General features: G+C 47.2%; 1 protein-coding gene across 3 annotated transcripts in view; it reads right to left on the bottom strand.

The window, feature by feature from the left end:
• Positions 1-7,794, bottom strand: part of SREBF2 (sterol regulatory element binding transcription factor 2) — a 39,535-nt gene extending 31,741 nt beyond the window's left edge. For 2 of the 3 annotated variants that reach the window (XM_028490689.2, XM_028490688.2), the window contains exons 1-6: positions 7,343-7,793; positions 6,133-6,314; positions 5,305-5,451; positions 3,651-3,872; positions 2,537-2,651; positions 2,147-2,328 (exon numbers count right to left, since the gene is read on the bottom strand). In XM_028490689.2, the coding sequence (XP_028346490.1) occupies positions 2,147-2,328; positions 2,537-2,651; positions 3,651-3,872; positions 5,305-5,451; positions 6,133-6,314; positions 7,343-7,772 (1,278 nt within the window). In that variant the 5' untranslated portion in view covers positions 7,773-7,793. Of the gene's footprint in view, positions 1-2,146; positions 2,329-2,536; positions 2,652-3,650; positions 3,873-5,304; positions 5,452-6,132; positions 6,315-7,342 lie in introns of all 3 variants that reach the window. The other variant, XR_008617593.1, reaches the window with a different exon arrangement.
• Positions 7,795-17,724: the final 9,930 nt, after the last annotated feature.

Genomic DNA, 17,724 nt, shown 5'->3' on the forward strand with positions numbered 1-17,724 from the left:
GGCTCTAGGTGCACGGGCTTCACTAGTTGTGGCATGTGGGCTCAGTAGTTGTGGCTCACGGGCTGTAGAGCGCAGGCTTTGTAGTTGTGACACACAGGCTTAGTTCCTCCACAGCACGTGGGATCTTCCCAGACAAGGGATTGAACCCGTGTCCCCTGCATTGGCAGGCGGACTCCCAACCACTATGCCACCAGAGAAGCCCAACAGTGACAGTTTTACTTCTTCCTTTCCAATTTGGATTCCTTTTATTTCTTTTTCTTATCTGATCACTGTGGCTAGGACTTCCAATTCTATGTAGAATAAAAGTGGTGAGAGTGGGCATCCTTGCCTTGTTCCTGATCTTGGAAGAAACGCTTTCAGCTTTTTACTCTACATCTTGATTACTGTGAGTTACATAAGCATATACGTTTGTTAAAACTCATACTGCACGATACAGTAGAATAGGTGTATTGTATCACATATAAATTACACCTCAAAGTTGATTAAAGACCATACTTTAGTATGAACCTATTCACAGAAGCTTGCTTCTTCTTTTTTTTTTTTTAGCCGCACCACACGGCTAATAGGATCTTAGTGCCCCAACCAGGGATTGAACCCGGGCCCTCAACAGTGAAAGTGCGGAGTCCTAACCACTGGACCGCCAGGGAATTCCCAGACGCTTGCCTATTCTAAAACCACAACATTGTTTTGTTTTCTCCCCAGTTTAACAGAGGGAGAACTGGAGGCAGAGGCCCTGCCTGCCCGGGGAGCCTAAGGAGGGAGGGAGACTGGAACCAGATCTCCGCTGACTCCCAGGGTGTACATCCCACACAACTCCTTTTCAGTATTTTTAAACCATTTGAAAATTTTTTCTAACGATTCAGACACCTATCTAATTCAATGTATATGTCATGTGGCCTTTTGTTACCAAGCAGAATCACATTTATAAAATATTTCAAAAATAGAGCTTCCCTAATAAAATTAAGTATATGATACAATAAACGGTCTGATCAAAAACTTATGCTAGTTGGGGCTTCCCTGGTGGCGCAGTGGTTGAGGGTCCGCCTGTTGATGCAGGAGACACGAGTTCGTGCCCCAGTCCGGGAAGATCCCACACGCCGCGGAGCGGCTGGGCCCGTGAGCCATGGCCACTGGGCCTGCATGCCCGGAGCCTGTGCTCCGCAACGGGAGGGGCCACATCAGAGAGAGGCCCGCGTACCACACACACAAAAAAAACTTATGCTAGGGGCTTCCCTGGTGGCACAGTGGTTGGGAATCTGCCTGCCAGTGAAGGGGACCCAGGTTTGAGCCCTGGTCCAGGAAGATCTCACATGCCGAGGAGCAACTGGGCCCGTGCACCACAACTACTGAGCCTGCGCTCTAGAGCCTGTGCTCCGCAACAAGAGAAGCCACTGTGGTGGGGGGCCCGTGCACTGCGACGAGGAGTGGCCCCCGCTCGCCGCAACTAGAGAAGGCCCTCGCGTAGCAATGGAGACCCAAGGCAGCCAAAAATAAACAAATAAAATAAATAAATTTTAAAAAAACAACTTATGCTAGAAGGGAACTCTGTGCTTTTGAAGCCAGAAACTGCCAATGTCAAAATACAACACAAACCCCAGTGGTCTCCACAGGTTCCTGGGAAGATCATTCGGCTTGAGCCTCTTTTAACGAATTCCATTAAACAAGAATTGCCAGGGGCTTTCTTCCACAATTAAAGGCCCTTGGTAGGAATGTTATCTGTTAGACTGCAAACTGTAATCATTTCCTGAAGAGGACCCAGAGGCAGCCTCATCCTAACCCAACTGGATCAACCTCACAAAGTGGTCTTGCCAGGCTCATTATGGGGGAGGGAAGCGATGAGGCGCCTCCAGCAACTCCCAGCTCCGCCCAACAGCCACTGTGTGTTCCCATGCTGGATTTGGCCATTATTCCCCTCTGATGGGCCCCTTCAGCAAGGACCAGTAAAACCAGAGGTTGTATCCCCATACAGAGTCAGCTTTCTTCCTCTTTATTCTCCAGTACGTGGCTAATTTCACAGAATTCTCGTTCCTCTCCAGCCCGGGGCCTCTGAACACCTGACCTGGACCGCCGTCTGCAGCCTCCCCACTATTAACTTCGGGGAGATGGGAGAGATTCCAGGGGTCAGGGGATTTCAAAAGCTCATTACCTTTGCGTCATCCAGTAGAGGGCTTCCTGGCTCGGAGTCGATGGAGTAGGGGGAGAAGCCTGCCTGGGACCCTGAGTCGGAGGCCGGAGGCGACATCAGAAGGACATTCTGATTAAAGTCATCAATCTTCAGGTCCACGTCATTGTCCACCAGGCTGCCTAGGTCAATGCCCTTCAAGAGCTCTGTAAAGAAAACCCTACCTGGCAAACGGTCCGTTTTATAGCACCCCACGTGGGCTGGAGCTGGGCTAGGTGAGGGATGCACAGCCCCTGCTCCTGCTTCACCCCTGAAGGCACCTTGTACACATCAGTGGACCCTCCCCGGTGCCCAGCACAGGACTTCTACTATAACCGGAAAGTCTGAAACCCTTTTCTCAACGAGCACACTTACTGTTCTTCTGATTTGCCAGTTTCAGCACCATGTTCTCCTGGCGCAGTTTATGATTGACCTGCTGCAAGTATTTGATGTAGTCAATGGCCTTCCTCAGAACGCCAGACTTGTGCATCTGGGAAGGAAGACGGGTGAAAAACACGGTGGCATCAGACCAGCTTGCGCAGTGAAGAGAGCAGAGGCCCAGAGCTCAGGCTCTGGAGTGGGAGGTGCTGAGTTCAGATGCTGACTCTCCCACTACTTAGCTGTGCAACCCAGGACAAGTTACTCAACAACTCTGAACCTCACTTTCCTCCTCCGTTAAATAGGGATAATGATAGTATATGAGTCATAGGCTTGCCATGAGGGTTAAATGAGCTAATATGTGTAAAGAGTTTAGCCTCTGGCCTGGCACACAGTAACTTTATCTATGAGCTCTTACTCCTACTTCCTATGATAATCCTAGCATCAAAACAAACTTTAAGGAAAACAAATGACAAACAAAAAACCAGAGTACTGTTGGCTGGTTATCTTAAGTAAAGGTATATTAGTACCTTTCAGATTTGTAGGCTACAAGGAAAATTATATTTTCTTTCAAAATAGAGGTAAAGATAAACAGATAACAGGTAAAAAAAAATCTCTTATGTGCCAAAGCCAAAAGATACATTCACTGAGACACCAGAAATTTATGAAAAACCAATTTCCTCTATTTGTTGTTTGTCAAAGACCCAATCTCCATTTTTGCTCCTCCCTAAAAGGTTAAAATATTGTTCGCCAACCCTGAAAACACATGCCAAAAATGCCATCAGCTGCCTCAGATGTACACACAGTTGTGTACCTGGCCATCAGTGAGCAGCAGGTGTCTGCGACACGGTGGTGGTAGTGAGCGGGGGGGTGGCCACCACCACTGCAGAGCAGACTCAAAGGTCCAGGCAGGCCACTGCCTTACCAACACCCAACAGTTAATATTTTATAATCCTGGAATTTCAAAACACCAAGATGCTTTAGTAAGAGAGCACCTTTAACTATTCTTGCATTCACTCAGCCTGGGCCTGGGTCTTCCCTAAGTTCTTGCAGCAAAGACAGATAGAGGGGAGATGATGGGGCATGAAACACCATTTTGCTTGGCACCTACCTTGGCATCTGTCCCCATGACCAGGTCCTTCAACTCAATGATTTTGTCATTGATGGAGGAGCGATACCGCTTCTCAATGATGTTGTGTGTCGTCCTCCTTTCTCCTTCCTTGGGAGGCTCGAGCTGCTTGACTCCCCCAGGTACCTGCTTAATGGGCACTTTCTCTTGTCCCATCATCACAGGCATTGTGGTCAGAATGGTCCCATTGCTGCCCACCAGGGTCTAGAACAGACACAAGGGTAGAATGACGGTTAGTCTGAGTAAAGCAACCTCGCAACACAAACCCACTGGCCCTGGCCACGTGGCATCACCAGAAAATGCTTTGTGTAGTCTGACACCCTTCCTGGGTTAATTAAGTCCAGAAGCCTTAGGAGCCATGGAACCTCAGGTACTATGCCCCTTTCAGAATCACTGCTGATTAGTCCTGTGCCACCACAGCATTAATGTGGATAAACACCAACCTTTGATGTAGGGATGCCAGAAACGCATCATGTGATTCCTGCTTTGCTGTCGACCCATTAGCCGCCTCTGAGCTCGCATACAATGCACCAACCACAAAACTTTCCCTGGTGTATGACACGTATTTTCCTCTCACATGACGGAGAAGTTAACTTACTGCATTTCCTTATACGATTTGCCCATCAAAAAGCTCAAGGGCAGAAGTGACAATCAGAGCCATTTTATTAAACAGACCAACTAGAGAGGCTTCCCCTTGTTTTCCCCTCAAATCTGCTTTTCCTGCTCTTTGTTTCTGTTTTCACTAATGTTAGTTTTATTTTCTTCAACAAATGGCCTCAATATCCAAATGGCCAATGAACACAGAAAAAGCTTCTTAACTTCATTAGTCATCAAGAAATAATTCACACATAGTAAAAAGCACACATTTAAAGTGTACGGCTTAATGGAATTGTGACGTATGTATACAATGTGTATAACCAAGGTAACCCTGACCAAGACACAGACCATTTCTATCCCCTTAGAAAGCTCCCTCATGCCCCTTCCCCCAGAGCAGTAATCACTGCTCTGACTTCTAGCACCATCTTCTTGAACTTTGTATAAATGGAATCATCAGCATGAGCTCTTCTGTGATAAGCATCTTTTGCTCAGTGTACTATTTTTGAGGTTTAGCCACGTAGTTGTATGTATCAATAGTTCTTTTTGGATGGATAGTTGGGTTGTTTCCAGTTCTTGGCTTTTACGAGTAAGGCTTGCTTTTGAATTTTGATCACTTTTTTCTCTCAGACTCTCTTGCCACAAGATGAGACAGTGGCCAAGACCCTACAACTGAAGTATGGGTGCCTTTCATGTCCCCCACCTTGGAGCCCCTCCCTGCCTGGGGGGTCTAGGGTCCTTCAGAAGCTAAACCTCCATCAGTAGGACCTAAGAGGCAGACGGTCCTGTGTGGAGCTGTTGCCCAGAATCTGGGGCTCCTCTGCTGTTCCTCTCTTGCCCCTCATATACCCTGTACTCCCACATAACACTCGGTGCTGGTACTTCTTAAGGGGAAAAAAAAAAACTAAAATGGGGTAATTTTGCAATATGACTGACACACTGCATAGAGCTGCCGCATCTACTCAGTATCTGGAGGCTTCATTACCATCTCTGAGGCCTAAAACCCCCAAGGAGCGGGGGTGCGGTGGGGGGCAGCTCTTACCGGAACTTGAAGGGCAGCTGTCTGGATGGGGGTGGTGAGGGCAGTGAGGGCTGGGTTCTGGACTGCGGCCATTACAGGGCTGCCATCTGTCTTCAGTGTGGTCAAAACAAGGGAATCTGTCTTGATGATCTGAGGCTGTACCAGGACCTGGATGGGAAAGGAAGAAAAGGACAAGGAAGGTAGCATTACTTTTCTATTTTGCATTACTTCTTCCTGCATAGACCCTCCAGAAAAGAATGATAAAATAAAATTTTCATAAAACTGAGAATGTAGCTTGATTACTGGGTTGCCAGGGAGAAGGTGTACAGCTAAAGAGGGTTCTGGGTTGGAAGGCTGAAAGGCTTTGAGGAGAGCAGTGCCAGCGGCCTAGTGGGGGCAGAGCAAGCATGGCTTGGGTGGACAGTGGAAGGGAGAGAGACCTGATTGTGGACAAACTTAGGAATGTGAGGAAAACGGCTGGGAAGCAAAAATGCTAAACCTGGATTGTTTTTTAAAGCTAACTTACTTCATTAGTTAGAAATACAGTCCACTATGATACACGGCTTAAGAACATTCTGGCACATTTCTTTTCAGTTTTATACCCATTACATGTGTAAATGAGTTAATACACCAGCATTTACTGAGTTTAGGTGGGTGCCAGTGTGCATCTACAGACGTCTTCTCTGCCAGGTCTCACGGGTGCCTCTTAAGGTCCAGGTGCCCCTACCTGCCCTGCAAGCTGCTCCCTCACACTCCGCTGGTCCTGCTTCGCATTTGGACCACACCTTCAACCACAGGCCGGCCAAGAGCCCCAGCCAGGGCCTCCCTGAATTCTTGTCAGCCACCTACCGGGACCTGCTGCACCTGGGGCGCAGCAACTGTCTGCACCGTGGCCGGGGCGAGGGTCTGCAGCGTGCCATTGGCCGTCTGCGTCAGCACCCGCTGGGCCTGCACCGTCTGCACCTGCTGCTGGATGGTGACCGGCTGCACCTGGGAGGATGTCACTAGGCTTTGGACTTGAGGCTGAAGGACTTGGGAAAAGAGGAGAAAAAAAGTCACGTGGACGAGGAACGCACTCTGTCACCGTAGCTGTGGCAATAACAGAGGCTGGAGAGCCTCCTAACGATCCCAACTCCCCACCTGTTGCTGAAGAAGATGTGCACAGCCATTTACAAGCTGGCCTAGATGACAAGAACATCCCATAAGGGCTGCATCAATTTCTGAGGGAACGAGTACAAATTATTTCATTACTCCGGATGTTGGGGTGGAGGTGAGGGAAGCTGATCAGCAAGTGACTGCACCCAGTAAGGGAGTTAACAGGTGTTGAGAACCAACTCCCTGGGGCTTCATTTCCTCCCGTGAGACGAATGGAAGGTGCACTTTGGGATGACGGTCTCAGCTTTTTGCTTTGTGGCCTCCCCCCAGCCTCTAAACCCTTGAAGCCCACTGAAGACCTGTCAGATCCTTTGAAATCAGTAGAGCAATATTAATCCCACCCAGGGGTCCCCACAGGGTCAGAGAGCAATCTGATGAAAAGGTGCCGGGACACAGCACAACACGGAAAGTCACTCATTCAGTCAGCACACACCGAGGGCCTACTGTGGGGCCTGCCACTCGGAGACACGGCACCTATGTTAAAAGGTGTACTCTTCTCTGCAGCGGATGCTCAGGAGATGTCTCCCGGATGAATGGTTCTGAACCTACAGGTGCTGAGATCCTCCTGGTGCCTGGCTGAGTTTCAAGACTAATTTTATTCAAGCCCCCACCTCTAGTCACCAGGACGGCCTTGTGGTTACTGCCTGTGCCCGCTGGAGTCTTTGACCACGCAGCCTTGAAACAGGCACGGTAGACATTAAGGTATTTGAAGAGACCGAATGTGTTCCTGCACCACTATGCTTACGGCCAGCTACCGAAACCTCGTTCAGACAGGGCCAAGCTGATAGGCTGTGTCATCCCCAGAGAGGACAGAACTATTTACAGTCTGCCTCGGAAGTGTCTGCAAACTGGCACAAAAACTTTTGAACCAACCGATCGCTGTCACATCTGAGTTCTGAGTCACCTTGAAAGCTGGTAGCTGCATTCTGGTATATCAAAGGCTGCTGGATGATCCTCGTCTGGGGAGCGGTGCTGAATGTCGGGGTGATCATTACTGTCTGCTGCTGCAGCTGAGCTGGAGGCTGGGGCTGGGGCTGGGGGCGGGGCTGAAGAACGGGAGTTGCCCTTGGCGGAGGGGGAACCGCGGTGGGGGGAGCCTTGACTTGTAGGGCTGGAGCCTGGGGGGAGGTAGCCGAGGGCGAGAAGGAAGGTAACGGGACCTGGCTGAAGGACCGCTGCACCGAGGGGTCCCCGGCTCCGGCTCCGCCACCGCTGCTGCCGCCATTGCTGCTGGCGCTGTTGCCACTTCCACCGCCGCCAGGGAAAGAGCTGCACAGCTGCTCTGAGAACAAGTCAGGGAACTCTCCCACTTGATTGCTGACGAACTGCAGCATCTCTGTGAGCAAATGGAAAGGAGTAATTCTACTGCCAACCAAAATATCTATTAACTTTCAAATTTGCTTAAGAAACCTAGACATGAAAATCCAATAGCTTTCCCAAGACACTGTGGAGATGGGTCGCCTCTCTCTCATGTGGGGAATCAACTGGGCCAAGATGGCCCACCAAGGGAGAGTGGGACAGGACTTCACTTGGTTGATGTTCTTCTCCCTCCTCACCACCTCCAGGCTTGTTCTACCCCCTTTCCTCATTGTCTGTACCAGGCCTAATAGGAGCTAGGGTGAATGGTCCTCTTGGAGGGACGGCTGGTCGCATTTTATGGTTGGGGTAGGGTAGTCGCCGTCCTGAGTCTTTGGAGCTCAGTAGCCTTGCACTGTGAGGCCACCTCCAGTCTCAGCACTGCTCCCCATGGCAGGGGAGTCCCCAGACCCCAACTCTCCTCACCACAGGCAGGCTCTGGGCCTTCTCTCCAAGATGGGCATATCCCTGGGCACTGCTGGTACCCTCAGGAACACTCGGGGATGACGAAGTTGCTGGCCTCCAAGTCATGGAACTTTAGAGGTGGAATGGATGGAAAGATCATACACGAAGTCCAGGACAGGGAAATAACTCGGCCAAGGTCACACAGCTCATCAGGGCACAGCAAGGATTAGAACCAGTTCTCTGCCTCCCAGCCTCGCCTTCTTCGACTGCACCCCAGTGCCTTCACTGTCAGAAGGTCAGGGCAGAACAGCCGGGCCCTGGACCCCTCTGGCGGTGCCCCTTTTCTCTGGGCAGGGAGCCTGTGGAGCCGAGGGGATGTGTGCGCTGGAGACCATGCCGCCTTCTATTGACAGATCATGCTCCAAGTATCTGGGACCCCTAAATTCCCAGCCCAGAGGGCCTCTTCCCCTGCTTCATCCTCCCAATGGTTCACCCAAATCGAACTTAATCCACGACTAACAACTCATCTCTCATGATTCCTTCCTCCCCATAGGGCTGCCCCCCATTAGGAGTCTGGGGCCTCAACTTTGACCCAGGTATGTTCAGATCTGCAGTTCTCTACCCTGTCCACATTCTCTCCCCTTTCCTCTCCAACACATTCCCAAAAAGCTACTGCTTGTTCCTAAACTCTGGCACCCTCCTCTCAAAACCCTCAAGGCTGCAGGATGCTCTGATTTGGTCACCAAAAAGAAAAAACAAACAAAAACGAAAAACAAACAAACAAAAGCCCCCAAACACTGTCTCCATTCATTCGTCAAACCTCCACCAGCAAGTCCCTCCCAGGTTTCTAGCAGAGAGAGTGTGTGTGGGGGGTGGGGTGGGGGTGGGGAGGAATCTGGGCTATAAAGAGTCTTATGTTAGGCAAGCAGAAAGCTACCAGCGGTTTCTAGCGTGACCTCCACACAGGATAACTGGAGCTTAGCAGTTCAGCATGTTCAGTGTTCAGTCAGTGCAACCTGCTGGCAAAACCGCATCTCACAAGATTAAATGACTACACGGTGGTGTTATTTACCAACACCTCGACACTCTGCTCTGTCCCCACTCAGCCTGTCATCTGTGGGAGGGAGAAATGGGCAGAATGCCACAGATATTGTAACCTGTAGCAACAAATTCCAATTCCTTGTACATGATTAAACTAAGAAATACCCTCAAACTCAGCACAAAATTTAAACAAAACACAACTTGGTGCTGACATCTTCCAAGCACAACACAATATTATAAAATGCTTTAAGAAATTAAGAGAAACCTAATAATTCGTTGAGCTTTCCAGAACTCCCATACAATCCTGACTCTGGGGAATCAACACAGAGGACTACTTTGTGAGCCAAAAGAACATCCCTCCCTGGCTGATTGTTCTAAGCCATGGAAAGCTAAGGAGGGCAAAAGAGGCCAGAGGGTAGATGGGCACAGGCTTTGGCACTAGGTGGGTCTCAAAGGGCCCATCTAATCAGCTGTGTGAACGTGGGCAAGTCACTTCTTTCTACACCCCCGTTTCCTTACAGGAGGCTGCCACAAGAAGACTCACTTGGCTTCTCTGTGGTGAGAGTTAATAAGAAAATTGATGCAAAGTGCTTGGTGGGGGCAGACCCTTACAAAGGTCCCTATCAGTGGTGCTTCTGAAGCCCCACTAAACAGGCACTCGGCTCCACTTATCCTGTCGAGTGCTCTCTAGAACCTTCTGTCGGGGAGACATGGGCTGGCTGGTGAAGTAATGTACAGAGGTCACAAAGCTTAGTTCACAAAGCAGGTTAAGTGTGTGTAGGCAGATGGAATGCGACTGCTTAAACTTAAAAAAAAATCCTTTCGACCCACACATGAGGAGCTCCAGGGAGCTATCTCCAGCCAGGCAGATGGGTACGGGGCTGAGGGGCACAGAGGAGCCGTTAAGACTGAGCATTTGAAGGAAGAAGTAACGAAGAGGTTCTTTGAGCCACTGCTGCAGCAGGCACGCTGGGCCTCCCGGGGACCCGTCTGGTCTGCAGTGACAGAGAAGGGGAGGCCCCGGTAAGTGGAACGAGGCCCACCCAGGCGCAGATCTGCTCTGTACCTGGGGGCTACACCTCGGGAGCTCCCCACGTCTCCTGGCTCTTCCCTGCTCCCATTTCAATCATTCGTGTGCTACGGACACACAGGCTCTCGTGTCCGCAGAGAGCCATGAAACCTAGAGAAGGAGGCCTGGGAGAAGGCAGTTTTTATGGAGGTTTGAAAATGAAGTTTGGCTAGACGTGGAAGGCCAGACACGTGCCTCGTCGGAGCTGGGTCGGCCGCCCGGGCCTGCAAACCCCAGCTCACCTCGAGGGGGGGCTCCTGTCAGCCACCCTCCCCCACCAAGCCACACTCCTGTGTTTAGCTGCTTCATAAACTAAGATTTAAGTTGCTTGATAAAGTAGGCTGGGCCCCAAGAAACTATATCTGGGTTTTGATCACGTAACCGAAATTAGAGGCTCCGGCTGTCACCTGTGCCTGAGAGTCTCAGGCTTCATCCAAGGAGACCCCAAGTTCACTTGTACTTTACACAGAGCTCGTGACCTAGAGGTAACATAAGCCACCGTGTCTGGCTCAGTCTAGCGGCATCTACCTCAGAATGAGGTAACTCAAAATCTGGTCAGATTAATTCTGGTCAAGAATGAAGAATCGGAAGCCCCAAATGGGGTAACGTTGTCTCCAAACTGCAGTCAGTCAAAAATTCTTTCTATGGGTATTTGTTACCTAGCCCTGTTAGATGCTAGAAGAACTACTTTTACAGAAGTCATTTATTCTTATATTTTGAATTTATTATGGATCTTGTGTTAGACAATGTTTTAAAATAATTTTCTTTTTTAAGTCATAAAAGTAACATTCGCTAACAAAAAATTTAGAAAAACGTTAAATGAAAAAATAAAAAATAAAAATCATCCAGCAGGGCTTTCCTGGTGGTGCAGTGGTTGAGAATCTGCCTGCCAATGCAGGGGACACGGGTTCGAGCCCTGGTCTGGGAAGATCCCACCTGCCGCGGAGCAACTGAGCCTGTGCGCCACAACTACTGAGCCTGCGCTCTAGAGCCCGCGAGCCACAACTACTGAAGCCCGTTGCGCCTAGAGCCTGTGCTCTGCAACAAGCGGAGCCACCGCAATAAGAAGCCTGTGCACCGCAACGAGGAGTAGCCCCCACTCGCTGCAACTAGAGAAAGCCCGCGCGCAGCAACGAAGACCCAACACAGCTAAAAACAAAAAAGTCATCCAGCAATTCCACCACCCTGAGACGTCTACCACCAATGTTTTGATGTGTATCCTTCCAGACTTCTTCCTATACAAGGCTTGCTTGCAAACACAAGCGTGCACATGTGTGGGACGGTTTTACAAAAATGGGATCACGCAGAAGATGCTATTTTGTCCCTGCTCCCTTTGGGAACAATACATTGTATTGTATTATATTAATACACCAGACTTGAACCACTTAGTGATGATGGATGAATGCTTTCATCTTTTCAGCATTATTAACAACTCTGACAAAAATCTTTGAACAAGCATCTTTTCCCATTTATCTGATTATTTTCTTAGGATAAATTTCTAGAAATTAGATGGCTGGGTCAGACGACAGGTATATATACTTTGGAAAGGTTACAACAATCTATACACTTGCCAGTGTTTCCCCACATTTAATGGGTTGGCCAAAAAGTTCAAGTTTTTCTGTAATGTCTTATGGAAAAACTCGAACGAACTTCTTGGCCAACCCAATATTTCTGTCCATTTGATAGTGGGAAAAAGCAACATCTAATTGTTCTAATTTACATGAATGCATATTAAATGAGGTCAAACGTCACCCCCCCCCCCATTTTATTGGCCATTTGTATTCCTTCCTTGTAAATTGCCTGCTCTTGACCTCTGTTCATTTTTCTACTGGGCTATTTGTCTCTTTTTAGTGATTTTAAAAACTTTCATATATTATGGATATTTGCTCGTTCTTATATATTTGCAAATATTTGCCCCACTTTGTTGGGGTTTTTTTGTTGTTGTTGTTTTGTTTTTTTGCTCAGGAAAGAGAATGGCATAGTCACTGAGAGCTACGCTGGCCTAGCGCTGTAACCTGGGGCAAGTTTTACCTCTCTGAGCCACAGTTTTCTCACCTATAAAATGTGGCTAACAATTATATCTAACTCGTCATGTTGTTGAGAGATAATTCACATAGAATCTACAGCACAGTGCCTGGCACTTAGTATTAGCTAGTACATGTTATACACAGTGGTTTCTGACAGTTAGTTTTGCTTTGACTTTTTTTTTTTTTTTTTGGAAAATTCAGATTTGTTCCAATGCATTGGATATATTAGGGAATAATTTGGGCATAACATAAATTTTGTGTTTACTTATGCATGAAAGAAACACTAAAAAATGCAAAAAACCATACCCAGCTGAAATGAGCCACACAGGAAAACAAAAAATGCACACACTTCAAACATCCACCAGCTGTCAGATCACCTGCATGCGTTATGAGCTATAACCCTCCACATCTGGGGTCAGAAATTTCCATCCGACTTCAGAAAGCCTTCCTTCCATCACTTCACAATAACTTGCGAGCTATAACCTTCCAACGCCCACTTCCACAAGCAAACCTCAGGTCTTTTTTAAGGTAGAGTGCTACATTTATTGTGGTAGTTATACATTTCTTAGCCACTTAACATCTGTAAATCTGTGCTGTTTAGGGGGTCCTATCTTATTTTTATTTATTTTTACCGTTTAATTTTAATTTTTTTATTGGGCTATAGTTGATTTGCAATGTTAGTTTCAGTTGTTCAACACAGTGATTCAAAATCTTTATAGATTTTACTCTATTTAAAGTTATTATAAAATATTGGCCATAGTCCCTGTGCTGTACAATAAATACATCCTTGTAGTTTATTTATTTTATACACGGTAGTTTGTACCTCCCTATCTTTTTTTTAGAATGCCTACTTATTTTTTCTCTCTCTTTTCTGGTCACCTATGAAGTTTTTGAGTGTTAGGACCCTAACCCCACTTTCCCCATAAGCCCTGTCGTCTTTACTGTGTAATTTTGCCTAGTGCGGCAATTTTGCGGAACGTGTGTGTTGCATTACAGCAGAGCAATTTCAATCCTGTGTAGTAAAATTACATGGTTTCCGTTCCTTGTCCCAAAGATCGTAAGGATATTGACCTAAACTTTCTTCAGTTACTTTTGTTCATTTCATCTTTCACATTAGGTCCGCCCAACAACCCTAAGAACACAGAAGCCTGGTGTGCGATGTGTGTAAGGCTGTTGGGAGTGAGATGGACCACGATCAGCGGGGGAGAGGGAGGTAAACACAAAATCTAATACGCAGCAAGAATCCTTCTTGAGCAACAAGTATCCTGCTTTCAAGCTGACGATCCTGTCTCCCCTCCTAGGATGATTTTTTCTAATAAAGCATCTCAAAATTTAAAAAAAGAAAATAAAATGTAGACCCATATCAAGCCTGAGGGTCAATGGTAAGATAACTAACTCTTCATTTTCCCACCACTTTGCTGTTTGTGATCACCACTGCTTTCCCAGGACCTAAAACATCAGTTATCCCCATTCAAGTCACCCAGAAGGGGCAGTTAAGGAGCTGGGCTGTCAACCACACCCTTCAACCCAGAAGCCCTGAAATGCAAGCAATAACAGAAGGAACAGAGGGACAGTTACAGCAGGCAAACTGCTGCCTTAAAATTGTTCCACTCAAACACCAGGAGGCACATCCATTTGGTAAGAAGCTCAGAGCACAGGGACAGAATTGTGTACTTCAAGGGAATTCTGGGTCACCATCCTGGGGAAAGAGAGTCTGGAGGAGGCACCGAATGACACAGGATGACAAACTAGTGACCTGGGCATCCAATATTTTAAGTGAGGGATGAGTGAACTATTTTTACCGGCAAAGAAACCACAAAGGGAAATTGGGTGGGGAGCTGGTGTTCTTAAGTGCTTGTGTCCCACAACACACACCAATGTGTCATATATTCCTTTGCACATATCAAGTATTACATAATAAAATGAAACATTTGTAAATTAAGAGAAAAAGAAAACACAAAGAGAAGCCAAGTCATTCTCAAATGGCCTCTGGTCTGCTCTGTCTGGCTCTCTCGCCACCTGCCCAGGCTGGGTATCAGGGGCAGCCCCAGAGGGCCCCAGCTCAGCTGGCCTGTCCTGGCTTCTCTGGTCCAACACAGCAGGAGACCCGAGCCAGCTCTTGAGTTTCAATCAAAGGAGAGTGATCTTCGGCACTACCTTCAATTGCTCTTTCTTCTTCTTTCCTCTGCCGTGAGCTCACTATGAATTCTTGGCAGGTCTCCTTCCGTAGTATCACAGAGTTATCTCTTTGCTCCACTTCCATACCCTGCCTTGATTTCAACCGCAGCCTTCAAGCCAGTGACAATCGTCTTCTTTGAGTATCTTGTTGGTCCAACAGTCTTTCAAAGCAAATCAAACTTCTTGAACATGAGCTTCATAGCTTCCTACCAATTGCTCCCTCCTACTCCAGGGGATTTCACTTCCCACTCACCTTAGCTCACCATCCAGCCTGGAAAAATGCCCACTCCCTTCCTTTTTGGCACACGCCTTTGGGGGGTGGGGGAGGGGTGCCTTACCCTTTCTGCTTGTTACAGCCCTCTTCCTTTAACTGCACAATTCCATTTCAAAATGACTTACAATTTCTTTCACCAAGGACTCTTTTCTACCTCAGATCCAGTCATCTTTTAGCTCTTGAACCCAACTGTGAATTATTTGTTAAAAAAAAAAAGTCTAAAACTTGAAAATATGGGAAATTTTAAAAAGTACAGTTCTGGGCTCCCCTGGTGGCACAGTGGTTAAGAATCCGCCTGCCAATGGAGGGGACACGGGTTCGAGCCCTGGTCCGGGAAGATCCCACATGCTGCAGAGCAACTAAGCCCGTGCACCACAACTACTGAGGCCCACGCGCCTAGAGCCCGTGCTCCGCAACAAGAGAAGCCACCGCAATGAGAAGCCCGCGCACCACAACCAAGAGTAGCCCCCACTCGCCGCAACTAGAGGAAGCCCCAGCACAGCAATTAAGACCCAACACAGCCAAAAAAAAAAAAGAAAGTACAGTTCTCTTTAAAGTCATACCAGAGCATTGTCTAAACTCTAGTTTAGACAATGCTCTAAAGGTCATCTGATGCTCTACAGAAACATAAAGTTGTCTGACTTCCTATTTACTACTGATTAGGCGCACATTCTGTAAAATTAGATTTTCTCATGTAGAAAATAAACAAGTTGCAAATGATTTCTCTCTGGTAAAAAAGATAACCTTGAAAGCTTTGTTTTTATCGCCCTGTAGGACATTAACCAGTTATGCATCTAAATTTGCAGTCTTATTTCTTTCCAACTATGTAAATATCAGTTTCTTGCATTCCCCTTGAATCCAGCCTGGTCATCCTGCTGGTTTTCTCGATAATGTTAATAAATCTTTGGTATGTGCTGATGATATATTAGTATAAGAGTATGTTTTTAACCTTAAAAAATTTTATTTTGCCATATTACATACAGTAAGATATATTTTTTAATGCTCTTTTTAAAAATTTATTTATTTTTGGCTGCATTGGGTCTTCGTTGCTGCACGCGGGCTTCCTCTAGTTGCGACAGCGGGGGCTCCTCTTCGTTGCGGTGCACGGGCTCCTCATTGCGGTGGCTTCTCTTGTTGCAGAGCACGGGCTCTAGGCAAGTGGGCTTCAGTAGTTGTGGCACGCAGGCTCAGTAGTTATGGCTCGTGGGCTCTAGAGCACAGGCTCAGTAGTTGTGGCACACGGGCTTAGCTGCTCCGCGGCATGTGGGATCTTCCCGGAGCAGGGCTCGAACCCGTGTCCCCTGCCTTGGCAGGCAGATTCTCAACCAGTGCGCCACCAGGGAAGCCTTTTAATGCTTTTCTTATAGCTTGTGTTCTACAAGCACCTAGACAAAATCTTCCACTCCCCTGTACCTCTCCAGGCACTAAGCACTCTGGTAGTTAAAAAAATTGGCACCGATTCACTGAGATGCTCTCAAATGCAACCTTCATGCAATCTATAAAAATGGCAAACATGCTTTCTGAGCCAAAACTGGAAGGGACACCACCTCACAATGGGACGAGATATTTTTGAAATTTAGATTACCCTGGAAAATCTGGACAAATTTATGCAATTTCTGCAAAGCTTCCACTTTTGGTGAAGTAGGTACGTGAATGCAAGAGGTTTTAAATGTGTGGAACAGCTACTGCGTGCTGACCCACAGAGATGATAAAACACCCCGTGGCCACAAGGAGTTTGTGAAAGTGACAAATCTGGTCTGTGGTGACTGTCAGAGCAGACAAGGAGGACAGAGGGGATACGAGACAATCACTGACTCCAGCAGGTCGAGCAGCTTCCTGAAGAAGCTGGACTGAAGGCGGATCAGGATGCAGGGTGAGCTCCAGGCCCAGGGCCTCCCATAAGCCAAGGCCGGCGGGCCTGAGCTGCGTGACGGGCAGCTGGAGTGCGCCAGGCCAGGCAGGTCGTCGGGACCAAATCACGAAGGGATCTGCGGCTCATGGTAATGGACTTGGTCTTTCTCCTTATTAAGGAAGGAAAGGTCACAGCGAGCTGTCCAGCAATGCTCTAGGAAGGGGAGCCCTGCAGCTCAGCAGCTGCTCACTCTGGCTTGTGCAGGCGCTGCTGACCTGCCCAGAGTCCCCAGACACCATGAGCTCATTCAGACTCATCTGAACCAAAACGCAGGGCTAAATTCTGACTTGAGAGGAGAATATCAAAGTTGCTAAAACAAAAGCTAGGATAACTTCATCAACCGAGGGAGAGACTCTTCTGAAAATCAATTAAAAGTTCTGGTTATGTTATGAAAACTGGGAAACAGGCCACCTATCTCTTAGGGACCGTGTGAAGGAAGTGTGGCAAAGAATCATATTAAAGAAGAAAAGCAGGAGGTCAAAAAGGTAAACCAAGGCTTAACTAGAAGACCGAACAGCATGGGGATTCCCAAGTTTAAATTCAAAGAGAACTGGCTGTGGTCTCAGCAGCACTGGGTTGTGAATCTAGTAATGTAATTGCTGTGCTGCCTCTGGAAAATTCATTACTCTCCCTGAGACTGCTTCTTTACTTATAAATATGGGAATAATCCAAACTCCAATGGATGCATATTAATATACAGAAATGTGTCCAGCACGTAATAAAATGTATTTGACTTTTTCAGAGTTTCTTTTTTATCATAGCATTTGAAAAAGGGACATCTCCAGGTTAGATTCCAATTTAACCTCTGAATAAAAGCCAATGGTCACATTACTGATGTTTAAAAGCAAAAACAACTCAGTGACAAAGCTAATAAAACTTATTTCCTAATTAGAAATCAAATTTATAGTTCATGTTTTATTTAAATGCACAGAAGGTGGTTATGACTAAAATTAAATTAATTTCATATTGATTCTATGTGAACAACATGATAATAGCTATCACTGATACCTACTTAGTACTTTAC

Source organism: Physeter macrocephalus, chromosome 6, assembly GCF_002837175.3.
Source record: "Physeter macrocephalus isolate SW-GA chromosome 6, ASM283717v5, whole genome shotgun sequence".
Classification (NCBI taxonomy): domain Eukaryota; kingdom Metazoa; phylum Chordata; class Mammalia; order Artiodactyla; family Physeteridae; genus Physeter; species Physeter macrocephalus.